At 35.1% G+C, this 23,736-nt stretch overlaps 1 protein-coding gene across 7 annotated transcripts in view; it reads right to left on the bottom strand.

Annotated features, from left to right (window-relative positions):
* CEP170 (centrosomal protein 170) overlaps nucleotides 1-23,736 on the bottom strand; it is a 106,266-nt gene that overhangs the window by 61,780 nt on the left and 20,750 nt on the right. For 6 of the 7 annotated variants that reach the window (XM_069800624.1, XM_069800625.1, XM_069800619.1 and 3 more), the window contains exons 2-7: nucleotides 18,722-18,867; nucleotides 13,605-13,694; nucleotides 7,786-7,864; nucleotides 7,102-7,160; nucleotides 6,828-6,990; nucleotides 4,539-4,673 (exon numbers count right to left, since the gene is read on the bottom strand). In XM_069800624.1, coding sequence (XP_069656725.1) covers nucleotides 4,539-4,673; nucleotides 6,828-6,990; nucleotides 7,102-7,160; nucleotides 7,786-7,864; nucleotides 13,605-13,694; nucleotides 18,722-18,826 — 631 coding nt within the window. In that variant the 5' untranslated portion in view covers nucleotides 18,827-18,867. Of the gene's footprint in view, nucleotides 1-4,538; nucleotides 4,674-6,827; nucleotides 6,991-7,101; nucleotides 7,161-7,785; nucleotides 7,865-13,604; nucleotides 13,695-18,721; nucleotides 18,868-20,431; nucleotides 20,532-23,736 lie in introns of all 7 variants that reach the window. The other variant, XM_069800620.1, reaches the window with a different exon arrangement.

The following is a 23,736-nucleotide window of genomic DNA, read 5'->3' as shown; positions in this document are numbered from 1 at the left end:
TCTTTCTCTCCATATTACTACTTTTTATTTCCCACTTAACTTTTAGGTTATTTTTGTTTGCTTTATGGTTAAAGCATATTTTTCATTTGTTGTTTAAAGACAAGACTGCAAAAAATACATGTAACGATTCTCCTAGTATTAAATAAGATGATCTTTGTCTTTTAATGTTGTCATAACCCGTCTTATGAAATAATATCAAAATTGCTCTAAATAAAAATATAAAAAAGTATTGTAGAGAAATCCCCACGTCATAATAAATCATTTAACTGCATGCTTTAAAGGAGTTAAAAGTGAAAAAAAAGTGCAAAACTAATCTTACTTAAATATATTGCTGTGATGGCTCTAAAAAGTTCTGTAAGCTCCCTGTGACATCCTATGCACATACACTTCTATAGCTTTGCAAAGCAAGCCTTACATACGCAGCACTTGCACGTATTCCAGACCAAACCCCAGCAAAATTCTAGAATAAACTTCTAGAACTTTAATGTTAATACTAGTGATTAAACATGTGTGTGTAATCTCCTACATATACTGATTACACTGGTATTTCTAAAATAACTGTCAGCCTACTTTACCTTAAAATGACACTGTTTCTTAAGTGTAAAGAACATTTAATCTGACACATTGTTACACAACACTGGAATTAAAAAAATACATCATGCCAAATGGAAAAAATTACTTCAGATCCTTAAAGCCTGTTTAAAAATTGACTTCTATCTTTTCTTAGATTTCTGGTAAAGGCATTAATGATGTAAAATTCCACAACCACTACTGAGATCAGCAGAGAATGCAGTTTTTGCTTTTCCACAAAGTGAGACTGTAACACGTGGCAATAATAATAATTACACACCAGGTAAACTTGCCAATAACATGTAAGTTTAACAGCTGCAGTGTAGATAAAGTCACATCATAGGTGTATATGCAACTGTTCATTTTAATACAGACTAGTAGATCCATGGATCATTAAATTAGAGCAACATGCATGTCTGAAAAAAGCAGAAAGGTTTTTTCTTTTCGAAGTTTTCCAGGCTATTCTGCTCTGTTTGGAAATAATTTCCATTAGTGAGCTTCCGTTGTGATAGAAAGACAGTAACACTGAAATAATCTTATTAACTTGAGATTGTAAAGACTAATTGTCCATAGTTGGCTTAGCAGAAACAAATCTATTTCAATCTCCTCATTAAACCTTGCTCCATCTGTTATAATTCATGCCTTCTATTCAGTGAATAATCATGTACCAAATCATTAAAGCATGAAGCAGATTCTTCATAGGATTAATTTGTTACAATGGTATCAGGTTTTATTGATTTGAGTTACTGAAAAAAAAAGTTTAAGAACTTATGTACATGAATTCACCTGTAATGTACTTACTTTTCAGCAGTTTATATTAAGAAGCATGGTCCAAATCGGTGTTTTAAATACTTAATACAATTTAGCCCACGAAAGAACAAATAACTGCATCAATCTTGAACGTGTTTTATTAAAGTTCATTTTCATTTAAAAGGTATCCAAACGTGACAGTCTTGTGAAGTTTCTAATTTCCTTTCATTAAAGTGTTTCTTTATATTGATTTCCAATCATTATATTCATCTATGTTATAAAACCTAAGTGCATGAGGAAAATGCATACTAACTTGTTGAAAATTAATTTAATGTTTTCATGGAATGTAACTGTAGGCCAAAAGGGCCCCAAAAACTTATGTCTTTATTTTATAATTGTACTAAAACATTTAGGATATTTTTTTGCACACTTCTACACAGACATAGTTAGTGTTCTGAGATTGAGGAAATGTGTCCATAAAGGCAAATGTCAACTCTTATCTGTCTGTCTTCTCAGGCTATCTGCCAACGCTACTAGAAGAACATCTACAACAGTCAAAAAACAGACTAGTAAAACATACGACTAATGTCTACTCAGAGATTAAGTGATCAAGATAAATAAATCACTTGTCTATACAAGGAATTATAGTTCTACATCCTCCCAAATGAAATTGTTTTGCAAAAATGTCAGGGTTTGTTTTTTTCCCAGCAGTGTCTTCCTATAACATTTCACATAAGCTTTTGTTTAGTATGTACTTATTCAAACTGAATTCCATTCTTGCAGATTTATTAGTTGTTCAGTTTGAGGAAATAGAAGCTATTCCTACACTCTACTTAGATTAATTCTATTCGTAGGAAATAAATTCATGATTAAACAATAACAACATAAACAAAAGGGATTTCTAACATATGTTTTATATATACATATACATATACATTTTAAAAAAAAGAAATATTTTATTTGCTGAGAAGGCTCCGGGCCCAAATTTTATTTTTATTTATAGTGTGTATATATAAGGAAAACAAACAAACAAAATCAGTTAAACAGTGTAGAAAATATTAGTTCATCTTCTCTATTAATCATTTACCTTATGACAACTTCACTAAGGCAAAGCATGTCAAAAATATCCCCATTACTGAAGTTATGTCTCGAACAAACATATTTTCATCTACTACTGAAACAGACTGCACCTCCTTGATTACTTTGACAGGAAATTGGAATCTTATTTTTCTTTGAACTTGGGAACTAAGACAGAAGCACTGATCACTTGCTGAAAAAGCTCTTGATAAAATAAATACAAGAGCACGTAAACCATTTGATGCAATATTGCTTCTGAAAAAGCAATTTAAAATTATGAAAAAATAAGAATAGGTATGCTACTAAATAGAAGCTGGAATCTTGCGTTATACCTTGTTAATGGCATGGCATCAAAACCACAGACTTCAGGATATTACTTTTAATAACCCTGTATTTAATGAGGGCAAATAACATGCATGTTTTTTAAATTAAAACAATGTAGATAGATACATGTGAGTATAAAAAGCTTGATGAATTCTTATTTTTGTTACACTAGTTTGCTACAGACATTGGCATCTAAGCAATAAAACCACAGATACTAGAGACTTTACCATCCCTGTTTTGGCATATAAAGCAAGATACAGAGTCACAGGTTTCATAGCCAATAGTTAATGCTTCCTGTAATCTGGAAAGCAAGGAGAATCATGTGGCTAGCAAGTCTATTGATGGCACAACTCAAAGGCAAGGACTTAACTTTTTCTTTGTAACTGATGACATGCGCTTTTCTATTTTGTTGAGAAAAATGGAAGTGGAAGAACATCTAACAGTCATTGTTTCTCATTATTATTGCCATTAGGAACCAAATCTGTATTCCTTAGAAATGCTTAAAAGTGTTTGAAGAACACATTTTTAGACAAGATTTGAACTGTATAGTTACAGATTACTAATGTAGGGTATTAAGCCTGTAGCTAAAAAGCCTCCATAGGAGCACACAATAGCATACTCTACTCATGCTGCGTACGGTAGAGAAGTTTTTCACCAAAAAACTAACCAAATAAGAAAGTGTTCTGTAACTGTACTGAATTATGATGGAGTTCTTTTATATGCAATGAAGTTCTTTAAGTTGCACAAAACCTGTTACTAATTTAAATGTTTTCACCTGGTTTCCTTCTACTAGTCCAAATCTTAACAGTCCTACTATACTGTCTGAGTCGTGATAACTTTAGACTAATATGAAAAAGAACTTTTTGTCATAGCCTTTAACGACAACTCCAAAGATGTTGACTTCATTACATTGAAGCGTTAGTTTAATTTGATTTTACACATTTTTAGAGTTTACTCCAATTCCTGCAAAATAGGATTCATGACAACCAAGGCAACTACTATTACAGGAACAGAGAAATTCCCACTTCAGATAAAGTACTTCAAAAACCACAAAACTTAAAACTGTTGGGCCTTAAATGTGTGTCTAAACAGCTATACAAACATGGTTGAATTTTGTCCTAACTTGAGTAAGTTTTAAGGTTATTCTTTTTATAAGAATAGCAGTCACTTTATTTATATGCCTGATGATAGATTTAGAAGCCTAATTATAGGCATTGAGATTTAAGTTTTGGCAATACATACTCTGTATAGACAAGCTAACTAAAAAGAAGTCTGTATTATGGGGAAATAAACATTACCAGTTTAACTTTAGACTATGCAAATGTTTACTGCAAGAACTATGAAATGCAATTCCCTTAACACAGCATTACTGAATTACAGGAGAAAATATTAGCATAGATCACCTTATATAGCTTGAAGTTGAATACAAAAATAATGTATCACCATTTATTTTCAGAAATTATTTTTATAAATTATCCCTATGTAATCTCTAATTTTAAGCATATAAAGCGACAGATATAGACTAAATTGATAAGACACACTGGTTCAGTTAATGTTATCTTCTGTATTTACTGATAAGAAATTGCATTATATACTAGAAAACTGATACATTATACATTAAATTTGTCTCTGGAAATGCATAGTTTCTCACAGAAAAAGTTTTTTAAACTAACTTAATTTTAATAGGCTTTCATCTCTGCAAACTGTCTATGAAACTTCCAAACACTAATATCTGTTTAGGTCCGTAGTTAAGAATATATGCACTTTACTATAGAAAAAAAACCCCAAACAACACAAAAATAAGACAACAGACTTACCCGAAGCCCCCGTCTCACGCATTTTTTCTTCATGCTTGCTATCTGGCTTACAACTACTTTTTTCATCAGCTTCATCATCACCCCACCAGGCTGGCTGTCCATACAAAGGTGTCCCACGAGGCATGGCAGAAAGATCTATAAAATCAGCCCAAAATTACTTTTAGAAAATTACTTTAGAAATTACTTTTCTATGTAGTTGTGATATTTAGGTTAAAATAACATGAAGAGAGAGCCATTTGCTTGGATCATTTCTCCTGGAAGCTGAAGTGAATTGGTTGCATGCATTTGCCTAAATACAAAACAAACTTGGAGGCTGGATAACTGATCTGGGTTCTAAATATAACAGCTTAGTAATGACCTGATCAAAACTTCTGGCACAAATGTTTACGCAAAGGCAGGAGACATGTCTTATTGTTACCCTGATATATCTGTAAACATTATTTTCTGCTTTCAGTTTAAAGTCATCAGTATAGCAGTACATTCCTGAAAGCTGTCTGCTGCTATTTCTGTGAGAAGATTCTCACTTTTTACCCACGTTGACCTTTCAATGAAATCTGAACTCACTGCATGAAAAACTGATCAAATTTTGCAATGTTGCCAAGGTTCCAAACTGCTGACAACTACTACAGAGTGCTGAAAGTTACCTTGTGTAAAACACTACTGAGGAGAACCATTTTTAATTTTCTTTTTTAAAAAAGATAATAGTTAAATTACAATACAATTAAAAATGCTATTTCTTACACTGGATGTATATACATGTTCAAACACATTTAAACGTAAAGATTAAATAAGAAAAAAACCCACTCATGTAGGTAAGATTTCTACCTTGATGATAAATGACTGGATTAGTTTTGACCTGATCTCTTGGAAGAATACTTCACCCTACTGAGATTTAGCTATTCTAGTATCATACAGATGTTCTGAAGATACTTTAAACAGTCTTTCTATAAAATAACATGATCTGTTCAAATCCAGCTTAGTAGCTTGTCTGTTACTTTGCCTATCATGAATTTCAACATTTTTATTCAATGTTTTATTCACTACCATTCCGAAGACGATATGTAATTTCATAGCCATGCCAAAAGTTTCAATATGATTTGAAGATACTAAGTACTTTTTTTAAAAAGCATTACAGTTTAGTCAATACTGAATTGTTTTTAAAAACTTGATGGCTGAAACTTGTGCACTGAATTAGCATTAGCAAACAGTAATGCATATATACAGCAACAGTGAGAGAATCAATCCCCAAAAAGCTTCTGAGAGTTGCACTCAAATATAAATCCCTATCGTTAACTTTGACTGTTTTTTGGAAGAGTGAAAAGACAAATGGAAGATGAGTATAAAAAACCCCACTGTGCTACTTTATGAAAAATTAAGAGGACCCAAATGCTGAAAAGCCATATTGAATAGGAACACTGAAGTAACGTATAGGCTTTATGTACCCTTAATAGGATGCTAAATCAGCCAAGAAACCACAGAATCCTATTATGTGGGGAAGAGAACTCCGTGAAGTGTGTCTTCCAGAAGAATGGATTAAACCTAAACAAAACTGTACAGCCTTGACCTAAGGAGTCAGACCTAAGTCAGCTCCATATTAAGGAAGCAACAATACCTGATTCTTTTCTAATTCTTGTGGTTATCTCCTGTAGTAACAGGTAACACAGCAAGTTACTATAAGATGAACAATAAACTTTAGCAAGCCTCACACTGAAGTTAAGACACCCGCAGCGGAGCCACCATGACACATTACATAAACATGAAAGATGATGTAGAAACAAGACCAAAGCTACAGTTGCTACAAATTTTTAAACCACAATGGAACACTTAGGTTCTGTCCTGAGGCATCTAACAATGAATGCTAATATCTATAAAATAAACAAACCCCCCACCCATTTAAAAAAAAAAAAAAAAAAAAAAGAGAGAAAGAGCACTTGACAAGGGTGGTGGTAAAAAGTACAAAGTATTCCTGAAAAATATTTTTGGTTAAACTACAAAGAATAGGACTTTCCTGCCACAAATGCTGAAAGCTTGTGATTTCGGAAAAGAGAAATGCCAAAAAACCTAATAAATGCTGATTAAATGTCGCTTTTGAGTTTTCTTAACATGTGGATGCCACAGCAAAAAAGGCAGAAATTCAATTCTGAAAGTTATTAATTACACTTAAAGTATGTTTAAAATTTCACATATGTGGAGTTTTAACCATCTACAGGATTTCACAAGCATCCTACACCAAAGCAAATTAATATCCTTTCCAAGTTTGTGTGCTTGTGCAGCAAAACTGAACCTTACCCATTGATTTCTCTTCAGATTTCAGTGCTTCTGTAGTTTTGTGGTGCACTTCAGCTGTGGAGTCTGTTACCTTGGACTCTGAGCTTTTGGAGCTGGTTTGCTTCGATCCTTCTGCCTCCGAAGGTTTTTGGGATAATTGGAGTTGGCTTGTGAATTTTTCATGCTACATGACATTAAATAGAGGAAAAAAACCACCCTCAGAGAGTGGAAACCCCACCATGTTATCAGTAACTACACAATGACAGAAGAATGTCTAGGAACTGCACGTTGTTACCTTAAGTGCTTCTTCAGGGACTCTCATCTCTCCCCTGACAACAGTAAAAAGATTAGTATGTAGGAAATGCTAAGGAAAATACTGGAAAGATTTCTCAATTCACAAGAGAATTTTACAGAAAAGCAACAGTTCTGCAGCCTGTTTCACCACTGGACTGGTGACACTTCTACTAATATGTCACTGTTAGGACTAGCATGTACAATCATACTCAAAGCAAACACACAATACAATTATTTACTATTTGTAAACAGAACACTGAATAGATACCTTAATGTTGTAATAATACAAGTTCTTTTTTTTTCATTCAGTAGTTTGCTGAGTAATTATTTGCAATCTTCTCTACTTGTATACAATCTCATATAATACAAATATTTGTGTATTTGCCTCAAAGAAAAGTAATGTTTCTTAGCAACACATAAGTTACACATTAGGTTTTAAATTGTAATTGGAAGTAGACATTTCTTGCAGCGAGAAACAATGAAATGTACTTTATCAATAGTTCCGACCAAGGTACAGTATTCTAAACCCCACCATTTTCTCTAATATAGGCATTTTTGTAGTAATGAGAGAAATAACTATTTCAAAGTTGCTTCTCAAATAGTATGACAACCCTTCGTTTAACACAACCATACTTTTAACAAGAAAAGCATATCCTGACACTGTGCATTTTTATGACAAGGATATCATATCCAAATCTCAATTTATCTTCTAACTTCAGAGTGATGTATGTCTGTTCTGGAATCCTCACATCATTGACAAACGTCTACAGAAATAAATGAGGACAGAAAGAGATACTGTTGAATTCCAAAATAATAAAATGACAAATTATTTAAATAATTTTATAGGACAGTTTCCAGCACCACAAATTGTCTACTGGTGATTCACTGGGGAATTAAACTTTAAGCTCAAATTGCCACCTGCTTCACAGAATATTTCAAAAGAAAGGTTAAACACCAGTCACTAACCAGGCTGCTGACATCACACTGGCCTTGAGAAGTTTCTCACAAGTTTAATCTTGCTAGCAGTATTTACTGAATCATTAATGTTCCCTCAGATTAGTACCTCCACTCACTATTTTTCCTGTAGTTTGCTTTTTCAATCCCAATTAGCTGTCAGAATTGATTTATCATCACATTTGTACAGCATTTAACATTTAATATGAGGGTTCTGAGGAAGCTTATTATTTCTAAATATTGTCAAGTGACTTAAAGGAAAAATGGACCAAGTGCATCTGAGTGACTCCAAATAGCAGCGATGAAGAGTTCAATACATTGCGGCTCTTGAAAGAGTAAGTATAACAATATTTTTAAGAAGAAATAACATTATTATACCAGCTAGCAGCAAAGCAGAGCAAATTCCACAGGTTTGACAATACCTTTTGAAAATTCAGTTACTGTATAGTAAGTAATCCTCTCCTCCTTGAAATCACTATTGGAAACCCAGTTGGAGAAATTAGACAAGATTTCAGTGATTTGGAGAAGGATTTATGCACCTGAAAGTTTACCCAATTTCACCACCCATACCAGTTGGCTGTTACAGGCAGTAGAGATTACCAATCACTCCGATTTCAAGGTCCAGATTGAACCTAACAGTGAAAAGTAAGGAATTTGCAAAAACATGCTGGTATAAATTTCAAGAGAACACCTGATATATATACAATGACTAATTACAGAGGCAGCAAGGAGGAAGAATAATACACGTTCAAGCCAAAATGGATCTCAAGAGATGTAGTTTGGAAGAATTGGAAAACAGTTTCATCTCTGTGGGGAAAAAAACTAAATGAACATAAATAGGGCTTGAAGTTACGATTATTCAAGCCCTAAAGGAAATTCTAGAAAGCCATCTACATAAAATTCTAAAACAGACACAAGCCCTTGTAAGAACGAGGGCATTGCGGGGGGGGGGAAGTTTACTCCTTCATTGGAACTGATCTGCATCTTTAAAGACTGATTTACAGTCTTAGGAAGGTAGGCTGTCAGCGTCAAGCAAACTGCCCAGGTTACTATCAGCAAGACTTGAAGTTGCATGTGGTGACTTAAGATACCAGAAACCAAGGATGATAACACACTAAGGTAGGAGTGGGTATCAGGAGCTGAGAGTGTTCTTCTCACAACTTGCCCTTTTGCCGTTGGAAAGGATGCTTAAACCTTCAGGTTGAGACTAGTCCCAGAACCTGCCACCTCCCAATGACAGCTCTCATACTGACCCTTCTGCTCATCGTGAGTCATACCACTGCTCTTAGAGCTCTCCAAATTAGGCTGAATCTCTAACTGTGAAAATGAATTGTTTCCTAAACTGAATTTGTTACCTTCAGAGAAAATGCTCTAGCATGTCAGTATCTTCTGAATTCACTCGGTGATAGAGAAATATAAAGGGGCAAAGACACGTTTTGTCTAGCAGAATAGAATATTAAGCTCTCAATTACAAAAACTAGAGATCAGGCTACAAAGAAAGAAAGAAAACAGTAAATGTAACCCTGCATAATATTTAAGATGCTTTCAGAGTTACAGATCTTTGAAGAATCTTTCTACAGTGAGCTGACAAAAAACCTGCACAGCATCTTCCCTTAAACTATTCCTCAAGGCTCAATTCAAATCTGCATTAAGAAGCTACAATTTACACTCTGAGTTCCTCTCCCCTACACTCTCCACTGGCTTTCCTGAAATCTTCCCTCTCCTTTCACCTGAGAAGACCACAACATCTGGACTTAAAAGAATGTAGCATCTTCCTTTAAGAAACACAAATAACCAGCTATATGTGAAAAGTCTCTTTTTCCTTGGTGTAACTTCCTTCATCTTCTTTTAAAATACAAAATGAAGACTTAATTTAGGGCAAATTCAAAGCAAATAAAATATTTATGGATTAGCTGATATGAAACCGTCGCATTATATTATTAATTATTTATCAGTCGTGTATATTCCCATACCTTAAAAAATTTACAGCTTCTTGCTCATTTTTACTTTTCATAACTATTACATATTAATACTACAGATAGGAGATTAAATATCCAGGGTATCCTTCTGAAACACATTTACTATTGGTTTGTGCCAGTTTGGGGGACTCAGAATATCACAACCCCACGGGATCATCCTACTTCTAACTTAAGAATTCTACAACAACGCATACATGTTTTTAAGGAATGTAGCAGCTGAAATACACCATTTTTTAAGCACTTTGAAGTTAAGGGCACACACACACAAAAAAACCCCCAAACCCCTGAATAATTAAGCAAGCAAAGAATCTGAATCTTTGAACGCTTGTGTTGCTCATCCAAATCTAGTATTAGGTAAAGTCTGGAAAGACAGAAACAAGGCTCTTTCCACAAATAGTAAAGGGATTTTCTGTTTTATTTTCTTTTACTAAATGAAAATAATATTTCATTGTTTAAAAGATTGCTTACCTATCTCTTCCATGAGAAATAAGAATTAAAAGTACAACTGTTTACTGGTTTGTAAGCACAAAACTTGTGTTTAATGCATATCTATTCCACTTTAACATTGTGAGAATCAAGAACAAAAACCCATGTGAAGAGTATCAAAGCAGCCTGAATTTTAGTGAGTCAACAAAATGTAGGCCACCTTGCGGACATGTATGTACATGTGTATGTATACATTTTTCCTCCCAGGTCAGAGTTCTGAAATCCATCTGCATGCAATATACTCAACCCAGAGAACTCTGAAGGCAGTGTGTGCAGCCTACAGACATCCTCATGACTGACCTGATGGCATACACAAGCCTCAGCTGTTTTGCCAATGGAGTTTTAAAATACCACCACAGGCTTTGGGATGCAAGACAAAGCTAGCTTGAAAAAGCTAGTTACTAAGTAAACAAGGAATCCTTTTCCCCCTTTAAATCACTCTATACACAATTTTTATATATTCACATGATTTCCAAAGCTTTATTCTTCAAATAGGGACAGTCAATGCTCTTTAAGCCTTCACAAAGTTTGCTGAGCATTTTGCAACCCAGCCCTAAAACATCAGTGTGAAAGGACATCGCTATTCTGTAAACATCCCTGAGAAGAACTTTATTCAACAAGTCCATGGATGTTTGATAACTTTTCTGGTATTTTCTTGAGATCACAAGTCAAAGGAGAAAATACAGTTGAATTCTGTGGATACTGGTGAAATAATAGATTGTATCTTAGCAACTGTACATATTTTCTTCAGAAAAGAGAAATTCCTTAATCTTTTCTGTATGAAATAAAAGATAAGCAGGAATGACCAGGAGTCATCATGATGGATTATTAGAAATAAAACTTTACATCGTGTAAATCTGATTAAAATTTACTTTTGCTTTATTTTCAAATCTAAATGTATGCAGTCCAGGATGAAGACTACTGTAAACTTTTCACTGAACTAAGTGTGAATCAACGATACAGATAAGAATACTTAAGCATTAGGGCATCAGGTGCAATTACAGTTCATCTTGTGAAATTATTTGGGACTCCTAAAACTCAAACCAAAAGCCCTATGTATTGGTCATAGACATCCCCCCTTAAACTCTGAGTTATCTTGAGTGGTTAAAGTGCATTACACCAGGAATGGAGTGGTCTTGTATACTAAAGAAAGTATATAGCTGTTCTCCAAAGAAGTGGGACTAACCGGGGAGACCCAAACCAAATGTTTGCTTTTCATGAAGCAAGCAAAATAAGAACGGGAGAAGCTGGTGAAGCACTGAAGGAAGAACTTGGCTGTTAGGGAGGTGGTGTTCTCAGTGGAAATGGTAGCTAGACTAAAAGAGTTATTGCCTAGTTCGTAGTTCACCGCATGGTACAGAGGCATTGCATACATTGTTCTGCCACACAATTAAGTACGGTGTTACAAAATCATGTGTTTCTTCTTTCGACCTGAAACCAGGTAGTTAGAGGTATGTAAGAAAAGCACAGTTGGAAAGAGATAGTAAGAGAAGCACGACAAAGACAAAGAGCAAGGATTGAACTCCTAATTAATATTGCCCATCCCAAAACTGTGGGAAGAGTTTCTTTGATGTATCTGGGTAAACAGCTATAGAGCAACTGACACCTCAAACTTGAGAATGAATCAGATCAAGCGAAGCAAGTAACCGAAAGCTCTTTATCAGACGCAAAGAAACAAGTCAAATGAAGGCCTTTTAACATATATTTTTATTAAATTCAAGTTTTGTGAAAAGGCAATGAAAATCTGAAGGTATGCCTTACTGCCTACAGGAGCAACGTAGAATTAGAGAATAAAATCAAATGGCTCAGCAAAAAATGACTATGTGCTGAATTCATTTTTGATCACTGCCTTGAAACAGTGCACTGACTTTCAAAATACAGAGGTATATTAAATATTTAAGGAGTAGAGTTCTTATACGTCTATAACTGTTCAAAGGATATAACCCTACAGGTTACACTGGTTTCACGTGGAGTTGAGACTCTGACTCTTTGCAAGGCTGAGTTAGTCACCTTAAAATACAGAAAAGCTAATAGAGACAGGCTAATAGGGTTTTTATTTTGAAATGCACTTCAGGATCAAACACCCAAAACCTAAATCAATGCTAACAGGCAGTAACTTGAGATTTCTTCTTCATCTTCTAATTTTTAAACATTTGACAAAGCTATACACTACCAGTAGCTTTCTAAATATTAATTCAAATAAGCAACCACAGATGAACTCACAATTTTATTCTGTACACATTCATGACACAGCCAAACATTTAGTTATATAAAATAACAACCATAACTAGTGTGTATAAACAGCTCACGAAGTATCTAAAGGGCTGCTGAAATATGACATAGTAAGTTTTTAATAATCTATTATAATATTCAAAACATTTATAAAAGATGAAGCTTACCTTGAATATTGTATACACAATTGCTACAAAAGCCTTAAAATGTAAAATGTCATACGAAACTTTATTTTGCTCATAACTTTGCATTTTTCCTGTATTAGTTTGTAATAACTTGACACACATTATTCATAGCCATTTTGACAAAAAGGATACTGAAAAACTAAATGCAAATATAGAATTAAATAGTTTTACACACAACATGGTTATTGCATACTTAATTTTTTTTCCACAGATGAAGTACAGTTTAACATTCTTCTCTGTATGAAAAAAGGAGAAAAAAGGAATAGCATACGAAATAAAAATCTATTTCTTAACCAGACATTTTAGAGATTGAAATCCCCCCTCCACTTTTTTTTTTTTAACAATATAATCAAGATTATTTTTTTTTCTACATTTCTGAAATACAGAAGAGTAACATATTCCTTTTTATTCTTTTGGAGTTTTTTCCTACTGCCAAGGCCCTCTTATTAATGGAATTTACTGCAGCCCTTAAATAACATGCAGTGGAAAACCCCTGCAAAAACTACAATTTCCTTTTGAATGTTCATCCATTTCCAGTCTTGCATTAAACAGATATTAACGTACACTTGTTAAGTCATACTCTCTTTACTACAAAAAACCCAAAAAACCCAAACCAAACAAACATATTAAAGACTATGGGGAGCTATCCATTTCTGATGTCAACTTACCCCATTCAAGCTGCCCAAATCCTTCACCAAGTGTTCATCCGTAGAGGCATCGTAGTTAAGTACAGCATGTTGCTTGTCCACACTTCGTGACTAAAACACATAAAAAAATTTATACAAAATGAGATAAGGTATTTCAAAAACAGATCATTAATGGCTATTTTTTAAAGTAGCGTGATTATTTTCTTTCTACATAGCACATTTATTCAAATTATATAAAAAAGTTAGTCCCACATATGAAAAAACTCAATCTCTAACCACACCCAACTCTGGCTTTGGGTGCCCATAGCAGAATCCTAAAATTAATTCAGAAGAATTATTTTCTTAATGCTTCCCCAAATGTGATTACAAGCCAGATCCAGCCATATCTTATCCAAAGATTTTTTTCTTCCAGTTCACCATAGTATCCCTGATGCTTAATTTAATATCATCAACTTCACCGTTATTTCTCTCTCTCTCCTTAACTACACGCATCTTGCAAAACACCAATATGACTGTGGTATTGCTGTTCTCTCTGAAACATGCTGTTTCCTGTCATGCATCTGTTAAATTTTCCCTTACGTTGCCTGGGATACTTACCACAGTATACAAGCATTCCAATTGTTTCTCCTTGATCTCAATTTCCTAAACAAATTAGCTATAGCCTCTTTATTAAATGTATAACTGGTTTCTGAACGACTATTCCCATCAGTTCTGACTCTTTCTCAGTCCTTCCTTAAGCACTGCAGCATTTATTTATTTCATTAATTCTTTATTTCACATCCAGATGTCAACCCATAGATCAGGAAAAATTCTTGTTACTATTTCCTCCACGAACACCACCTCCATAACAGCTAAGTCCCTCCTTTAGCACTTGCCCATGGCCAAGTGTTTGCAGCCTGAGGTACTGACTGCAAGCAAGGAAGAGGTGGGGCTGGATGTATGCTTCCTTCACGCATGTATGTGGTCAGCACCTTGACATCTAGAAGAGTTCCCAACTGGATGGAGCTCACAGCTCATGTTCCCCAGCTATGCATGCTTGATCTCAGGCTGTTTTCTGGTAATTTTGCTAGTGCAGCGTCCTGACATGCCTGCATAGCAGCAAATTTCTTCCAATAGCATTCTTTCCAGTTTCAGGTTTGCATCTTCTGTCCTTGATCAACTCATTGTTCAATGCTATTCTCATAGCACTGAGAATGGTAAATTTCTGTCCAAGACTTCTGTGCTTATTTCTGTACCAGCACCTCCAGTCTGTCAGTTCTAGGAGTCCCAGGTTATCAGTGCATTAGCCAGTTCAAGGCATCAGAACATGCAATCATGACTCCTAAAGAAATGCTTCCTCTTCTCAGAATTCCACCTTTATCATCTCGTTTCTTATCCATTTCTTGAGACTTGCTGCTACTATTTTCCTTCCTTCATTTCAATTTACTCCCTTATTCTTCCCTTCCATGACATCCTCCAAGTGCTTCGTTTTCTCCTCAAAGAAGTGAGATCAGTCCTCTTGTGCTTATACTTACTATTTCATTTTTAGACTTTTCATTTGAACCAATTTGCTCTGCAGTTTTGAGAGGTAGAGAAGGAGGGCCAGGATATAAAGGGGGAGGGGAAAATTAAGGAAGAGACAGACAAATGAACAACAAGGTCCATGCCAATAAAAGCTGCACCAGTATACTACATCAGTTAAGTGTTCTTAATGGTAGATGATGATATACCAGTATAGTTCATTTTCTACTAACTTAGTAACCTTTCTTCAATGAAAACAAGCTATCTCAATAAAATCAAATTCACTGATGTGGGGACTGTTCTGCTGAGCCTACAGTGTCAAGCAGAATTACACTTTTCCACACTCAAGTGATGCAGCAATGCAAGCACAAGAATTACCCTATCTTTACCTAGGTTATGGGAAAAATTTCTGAACTTTTTTCAGTTATGTAATTCAAATACATATTATATGAATAATCAATTATTTTATTATCTTTCTGTGCTACATCCTATTAAAAATAAGTTAAAATGTAAAGGGCACAAAAAAAAATCCTTAAAGCTTCATGATATTTTGCCACATCCTCAGAAATGGTAAGAATGATTACGCAAGGCTGTGGCTTTTAGAGAAACACCTGAAATTCTGCAAAACATCAAGGTTCTCCTCAGGTTCAGATTACTTGCATATAATTGGACACTTTTATTCATTGCAGAGGATCTTTACAGGTGAGAAGACTTTGCAAATCTTTCAAATGCCATTTTCCCTTCTGATTCGTTATTGTAGCCTTCCACTCAAATCTAAGTGCTAGCAAAATTGCTTTTTGTAAGACTGTGGTGCCCCGGCTGGCCACTAAGCACCACACAGCCGCTAAGCACCACACAGCTGCTCACCCCCTCCCCTCTGCCCCAGTAAGATGGGGGATAGAACAGGAAGAGCAAAAGCAAGAAAACTCATGAGTCAAGTTAAAGATAGTTTAAGCAGCAAAGGAAAGAGGAAGAAGAAAGAAGAAATAAATCAAGTGATGCAAAGGCAATCACTCACCACCTCCCAGAAGCAGACCAACGCACAGCCAGTCTTTGAGCAGTGGTTACCTTTCCCAAAGCCTCCTCCGTTTTTATTGCCGAGCATGGCATTATATGGCATGGAATACCCCTTTGGTCAGTTTGGGTCAATGTCCTGGTTGTGTTCCCTCTCAACTTCTTGTGCACCCCCATATTCACATGTGTGTAGGAGAAGCAGAGTGAGAGAGAATGCCTTGAAACTGTGCACAGTGTTCAGCAATAGCTAAAATATTGGTGTGCTATCAACAGTGTTTTGGTCACAAATCGAAAACATATAACCAGAAGGGCTTCTATAAAGAAAATTAACTCCAACCCAGCCAGACCCAGTACAAAGATTTATATATAAACTGCAGAAATAATAAAAATCACAGAATAACTGTGCTAAGAGCTGTATGAATATGAAGAGGAAAACTCCATCCTCAGTTAAAATAAATTTGTAACTGGCATTATTTTAGACAAAGACAATTCAATCCAGACTACTAAGAAAATGTTCAGAATACAGAAAATAGGAGTATTCTTCTTTGGAAATAGCTTTGGTATTAGGAATAATGTAGATTTTTTTACCTTGGAAATGTTTTCATCACCAAGATTCAGAAAGTTTTCTAAACATAATGGTGAAAGAAAGGGAAAATGTGGTATTTATCCACAAGCAGGCTGGTGCATTGGAGTAGGTAGCTAAATACAAAGACTGCGCACTGTTTGAGCATATTTACAAAATAACACATTTAAAGCAAATCTGTATTCCCAGACATGAACAAAATCTCTTTGAACAGTGTTAGGTACAGATCTGAGGTCTAATTCTATCAAGCATGCAATGGAGTTGAAATGCTTTTTAATAAGGCTTTTATAATATATTTTCTGCCGCGAGACTATGAATAAAAGCATTAAATTCTGCTTTCTTAATCATGCATTTTCCACATGCTTTGCAGTAAGAGAACAACCAAGTTGTCAAGAGTGGAAAGGGAGGTCCTACACAAAGAGCTATACATACAGAACAAGAACACATTATTAGCTTCTCTTTTGGTGGGTCCTCCCCTTGAAGCAGTATGCAGTGTTACAGTCACACTGGCATGTACACCTAATATAACAGCAGGCTAAAGAGAATATTCTTGAAAATCACCAGGCCCCTTGATTCTTTTTACTACCTCTGAAGCCAATACACAACAAATAACATTTGTAAATGACTGGAATCTATTCACAGTATTAATCAGAGGCAGCTACTGTTGAAGGTGATGATGACTGAAGTTTTGTAACACAAAATAATAACTGCTTGAGTATTCAGCTTCACTCTAAGGACTGATCAACCATGGACAGGAGATGGCATAGGGGAGAGAGAAGGAAGAAAAGGCTCCCTTTTTCAGAGACCCATTACAAGCAGCTAGTGGTAAAATAAAAGCATTTTTTGATTATAATCACCTGGGCAGGAACCAACGGGTTGGGTTTTTTTGGTGGTTTTTTTTGTTTTGTTTTGGGGTTTTTGTGTTTGCTTGTTTGTTGGTTTTTTTTTTTAATACTTCCCACATAAATCACCAAGACATCATACTGTCTGTATTTAAAGAGAAATTAAAAGAGCATTTTCAACTACTTTCTAACAGGGCAAAGTATTTCCATCACCAATAAAACCTTTGGATGCCTACTGAGGTTGAGAGCCAAATGCATTTTGCTAGATATTACATTCTGAGTAGTACACATAAAAATAGGTTTCTAGGCCCTTCATTTGCAAGTAAGATTTTAATTTGGCCATTAATGGCTGCATACGCAACTCTTTGGAACAAAAAAAACCCAAAAGAAACTATTTTATTGAATGGCAGGAAGGGTTGAGAATATTAGTTTTGAAGTTCAATCTTCTTAAGAGCTCTACAGTAAACAAATACATGAATTCAAGAAGGAACTCCCAAAATATTAGCATTAACCATTCAAAAATTATATATACACTAGAAAGAAGCAGCTCAGAGGACTACAGCTTTGATCAGGCAAAGTGCATGGAATACGGCTACGTAACAATGCAGTTACACACCTCTAAGAGTTCTGCATAGTGATCCTCAAAGTTGAGGAAGCTACTAAGCATCAAACTATTTTTGACTAAGACTTGTATTTTTACAATTCCACTGGAACCATTACTGCGATTGAGTCATTCAACTTCCTTAGAGATACAGTCTTCTCTACTGATTTAATTTGCCTTTGTACAACAAGATCAGGACATAGTGATAGAGTTACATCAAATCATGTGACCAAATTAGACTACAAGTTGCAGAAAAAAGAAAGCTCTTTTCAAAGGCATCTAGTGCACTTAGCATTATCACATTTTATGGAGCACACAGTCTACTTACTTTACTGATTATATTGCAAAATTTATTTCATTTTCTATTCTTGCATTCTGTACATGATTTATATGAAGAAAATGTGATCCTCTGCACTTCGACAGTAACTGCATGATTGATGGCAATATATTTAAACTAACTTTTTTCTACAAACACAAAAGATTAAGCAAAACAATTGCTCCCCCAACATCTGGGGCATTTAATGTTCAAAGGGAATATAAAACTGGTGCATTAAGTTCACTATTTCAGCAGTTGCACATGGAAGGCTGATGCAATTACCTGTAACATCAGCTCACAGTCATCTCTTCCAACAAAAATCATTTCTCGTGGCAGCCTATGGCGGGTGCCTCCACTGCTCACCAAAAACCAGGATGTTAAGCTCATTTTCTGCTTAGCTGATAAATCCTTGGCAAAGCTACGTCATCCTGCAGCGAGAAAGAGAGACAGAGAAATTCGTTTTAGTTATTTTTAGCTACAGTTCCTGCTCAGCAAACACTGTGAGCAGAATACAAAAAGCCTCTGAAAATATGGCATTCTTAATGGCATGTACTGAATCCAGCAGTCACAGGAAGTGACAGGCTCCAGATTTACATAGTCTGAGGCTCTGCTTCATGCAACTCGGCAAATTTAATTGGAGGTAAGCTTCTTCAAAACGGACAACCAGTTAGTTAATGCCAAGGTCACGCAAGTTCTCAGAAAGCTTTTAACATTTGACCCCTTATTATCAAGATAATTGCTACATTAATACTTTACTATCACAACCAATAAACAACGTGGGAAACATTTACCAAATACAGCAAGTAACTTGCATGTGTCATTACATTTTCCTGCAAAAAAGAACTCCCTTATTTGGTTTCAAGCTCGGGTCCTCTGTACAGCACCAAGTGAAAGCTTAAATTCAAGGAAGTTTTACTTCTTATTTAACCTTAGATTTTCTCAATAAAACTTATATCTTGGAAATTTAACAGTGTACATTTAGAATTATAAACAAAGCAGAGCCAAATGAACAATTTAGAAGTTATTTATGAGTAATAAAACTGAAAGCAGTATTCCTAAAAAACTTCACCTTAATTTTCCAATAAACAACATGGCATACTACATACTTACACAGAAAAAGAAAACACAGCTATTTAAAATGTCATAAAATACAATAGAAAACAAAAATTGAACACTGGATAAAATCTTTTATGGAAAACTTCTTACTTTGAAAACGCTCAGTAATAGGTAAATTTGGATTTTAGAAGCCCTTCTTTTTCTGGAAAAGCTTAGAAACGAGTAAATTTGAATTTTAGAGCCCCTACTTGAAACTGGACAAAAATACGATTAAAAGCACTCTCCAGAATAATTCAATGGTTGATACTTGGAAAAGCCTTTAAGAAGTATTACAAATATCTCTTTAAGAAAAAGCAAGCCAAAGCAATCATTTCATTCTGTGTTACCACTCTGTATTCACTAAAAGAGAAGCTAAAGAAAACAAAAAGCAACCAGTCCATTCCTTTCAGTACCAAATAGCTGACATTTCTCTTTTATTTAAATGTCATTTAGTGAAATTATGCAAGGGGAGAAAAGGTACTGTAAGTGTACATGAGCCTGTAGCGGACTTAAGCGTAATCTGCATAATAACAAGAATGTAGCGAGGTTCTCAAAACCAAGACTAACATATAAGCACCGTCTAAGATGACAATGCCAGCACTGCCCCATTAGACAAACTACAATCAAGGGGAACACCGCAAATTATGAAAACTTATAAAGAGGAATGAGTTAAGTCAGAACTGCATCTGAAAAAGATAAAACCGACGTTTACAAAACAGTCAGTCAAAAGCATACCATGGCAGGTGCTAAAATGAACCAGCAGAGCTATCAACCCAGTTTAAAAAATAATGCAATTCAAATGGAAGAAATTAGAAAAATTTAATGTGCACAAGGTTTACTTAATAAAAAAGTAAATATCTATTGCAACAAAGTGTTCTCTTATACAGCGATACCTACAATAGGATTATCTTTCCACAGCTGTATCACAACACATTCTTCAAACGAAACTTATGTCCACTTAATGTTGTCCAACTCAACAGAAGAAGTGATACAGCATCTGTTATAGTTTATTCATAGAAAATATGAAGATTACAAATTACATCTACAATAACAACTTGCTGAAATCAAGTTTAAAGACATCTAGTTACCAAATAAGTGTTTTAATAATTAAAACAGTTTATTCAGCACCTCTGAGGGAAATCAACATTTGTATTTTTAATTTAACCTATTTTAAAAGTAGAAGATAAGCTCGGTCAATGAAATGACATTTTTCCATTCCTTTTAAGAAATGAAAAGGAAGTACCAAAAATGGCCGGCCTACGTTCCAGCTTTTAACAAGTAAATTAAATGGAAGCTTGGCAGCAAGCATGCTGTTCATACCAAAGCTCCTCATTCTGTTTATATTTTACTGCTTTTTAAATCTCCCATCTGCTTATCATAACAACATTTACACCATTTGGCCTTCCCACTCTAATTGGAAATTCATATGAAAAACTCCAAGAGGTTTTGATTAAGAACTTTTTCTGATAAAGACTATGTTTTAGTTTACATAGGTAGACTGTCAATAAAGGAGAAAAACTTTTTATTTATAAAACAGACAAGTAGGTCAACAACTAGAGCTAGGAAAAAAACCCCAAACCTCCCACAAATGATAAAGCCTGACAACAAACAGATTAAATTAAGCTATCTGAAATAATGTAAAAAAAAAGTATTATACAGAGCAATCATTGCCACACAGCTTGGCAGCACATTTGTAGTTAAAAGCCCATCACCATTTCTATCGAACTTAATAATGTTGTTCTTTTCAAACAGTGCTGTCTCAACTGCAACGAATCATCAACCTAGATACATATTTTATTTTAAAGTATTCTTTAGAATGAACCAATACCTTTGATCAAAGCTATGCTGAAATTCTGCACAGCAAAACTGGCTGAAAACAGGATTCAGTAGTAACAGTTACTTAATATCAGAACAAAAAAGTGCATTAAACATTTGCTATGAAACTGCACACTTACTAGTTATACAGTATATGGACAATTACACTGCACCCCAAAAACTTCATGAAAGCTAACAATATTTTTAATCCACTGCTGTGTTAAGTATTTTGGCTGTAGTATTCTGAACAATACAAGGATGAAAGATAGTTCACTGTCTAGGAGATACAGAATTAAATTACTACAACAGGTGCAAAATCATCACCAGAAGTGGCTCTTTATACAGTGTAAATTTAGATCATGATAATTCTTGCAATGAAAAGTTATGGATACTAAAAGGTTACACTGGGTTCAAAAAGCAATAAGCATTCATGGAAGAAAAAATTATCACACCTGTTAAATGCAATGACCCCACTTACAGCTCAGGAACTGCATGTGCTGTGCATTTTGGGAGGCTAGGAGCATGCTCTAGTGAAGTTTCACTTGCTATTGTCCTACTTCATAACCTCTCTTCCTTAACTAGCCTTTGTTTATGCAGAACAGGATACTGGCCCAGATGGACCTGCCTTACGCCAGTACAGACTACGCTTTTTAGATTATTTACCAAAAATACTATGATTTCTACCCTAGAAAAATGAATTTTAAATTCTTTATTGGAGCAGTTTGTTTTATTAGTCTTTCCTAATATGGAAGTATGGCGTTCTAATCTTTAAACAAGTTAGTAAACATTTAATCATTAAGACTTGATCATTCAAAGCAATACTTCGTTCTAGATACCTTGAAGTCAGTTGCTGAGACATCTATTGCAACTGCAAAATACTTCCTCGTCTGCAGAAGAAACAGCATTTTATGGTGAAGGACTATAAATGTCAAAAGGCAGTAACCAGTGTGTAAGAATGAACACATGGGTAATAAGTCATTTGAAACAGATGATTCAGTAACAGGGAAATTGGCTGCATCATCCCTGTAAATATAATTCAGTCCTTAAGAACTAAAGCCCTGCATTATGTAGCCAAAAGATGGGTGTAACCAATTTCAAATATGTCTAGAGAAACACTGCCAAGATTATAGTTTTGATAACGTTATTGTAAGCAAAAATCCTTAATAATCTCACATTTGAGCAATCTACAGTCTACATTTTTGTATTTGCCTGTAACTGAAAACAGCCTACTGTTTTCTCCAACTAAACTATTAGCGAGTACTGAGATGCCCATCATACAGAGAAACAAAAAGCTATGTTTAAAATTTAAACTAAACCTAATATATGCCTGAAATTGCAACTTTTAAGTACTGCAGTCCTCCGTATTAAGACTGAAAATAGTATAAGTGTAATGGTATACAATTATCCTATCACTGTGCAAAAAATTTTATTTAAGAATATCTTAAAATAACATTTAAAAAACCCTGCATCAAGCTGAGACACAGTACTGACAAAGCTGGAAGCCCTATGTTGCCCATTATTTGCCCTTAGAAGTTCCTGTTTCCAGCCGCTAAAATTTTTGCTAAAATTACATTTACCTTCTCATACACTTGCCTAGTATATTGGGCAAGCTTCTGAAGAAATTACTCAAACGTTTCTGAAACAAGGTTAGAGGAAAATATTCTATGTTACTACATCTAAACAAAAATTATAACTATTACCTCATATATGCAAATTGGTAATTGAAATGTGATAGGAGGCCTTAGTATCAGTTTGTACCTTTTACTAGTGCTCTTATGCAAATCTATCCAAATTCAGAGAAGCAACAGGCTTTTGAAAACTTCCCATGTGTGTATTAGTTCAACAAGTACACAGATAAATTCTCTCAACACATCCGTCTACACAGAGCATGCTCCACAATTTGCTTTAACTACAGTTTTTAATGTTATAGTGCCATTTAGAACCAAAAATAGGGCATCTTTCCCCAGAACTCTCAATTCATCCACTGTTGCTGGTAGAGAACAAATATGTGGGTAGAAGACCCAGGAGAGAACACCGCCACACCTGGACAACTGTATGGGGTTTGTGTGGCCAGGTTTTGGTAGCAGGGGTGGCTACAGGGGTGGCTTCTGTGAGAAGCTGCTAGAAGCTTCCCGTATGTCCAACAGAGCCAATGCCAGCCGGCTCTAAGATGGACCCACCGCTGGCCAAGAACGAGCCCATCGGCGACAGTGGTAGCGCCTCTGGGAGAACAGATTTAAGAAGGGGAAAAGTTGCTGCGCAACAGAAACTGCAGCTGGAGAGAGGAGTGAGAAGGTGTGAGAGAAACAACCCTGCAGACCCCCAGGTCAGTGCAGAAGGAGGGGAGGAGATGCTCCAGGCGCCGGAGCAGAGATTCCCCTGCAGCC

Source organism: Haliaeetus albicilla, chromosome 13, assembly GCF_947461875.1.
Source record: "Haliaeetus albicilla chromosome 13, bHalAlb1.1, whole genome shotgun sequence".
NCBI classification, from domain to species: domain Eukaryota; kingdom Metazoa; phylum Chordata; class Aves; order Accipitriformes; family Accipitridae; genus Haliaeetus; species Haliaeetus albicilla.
This window is presented reverse-complemented; position numbering and strand designations above follow the sequence as displayed.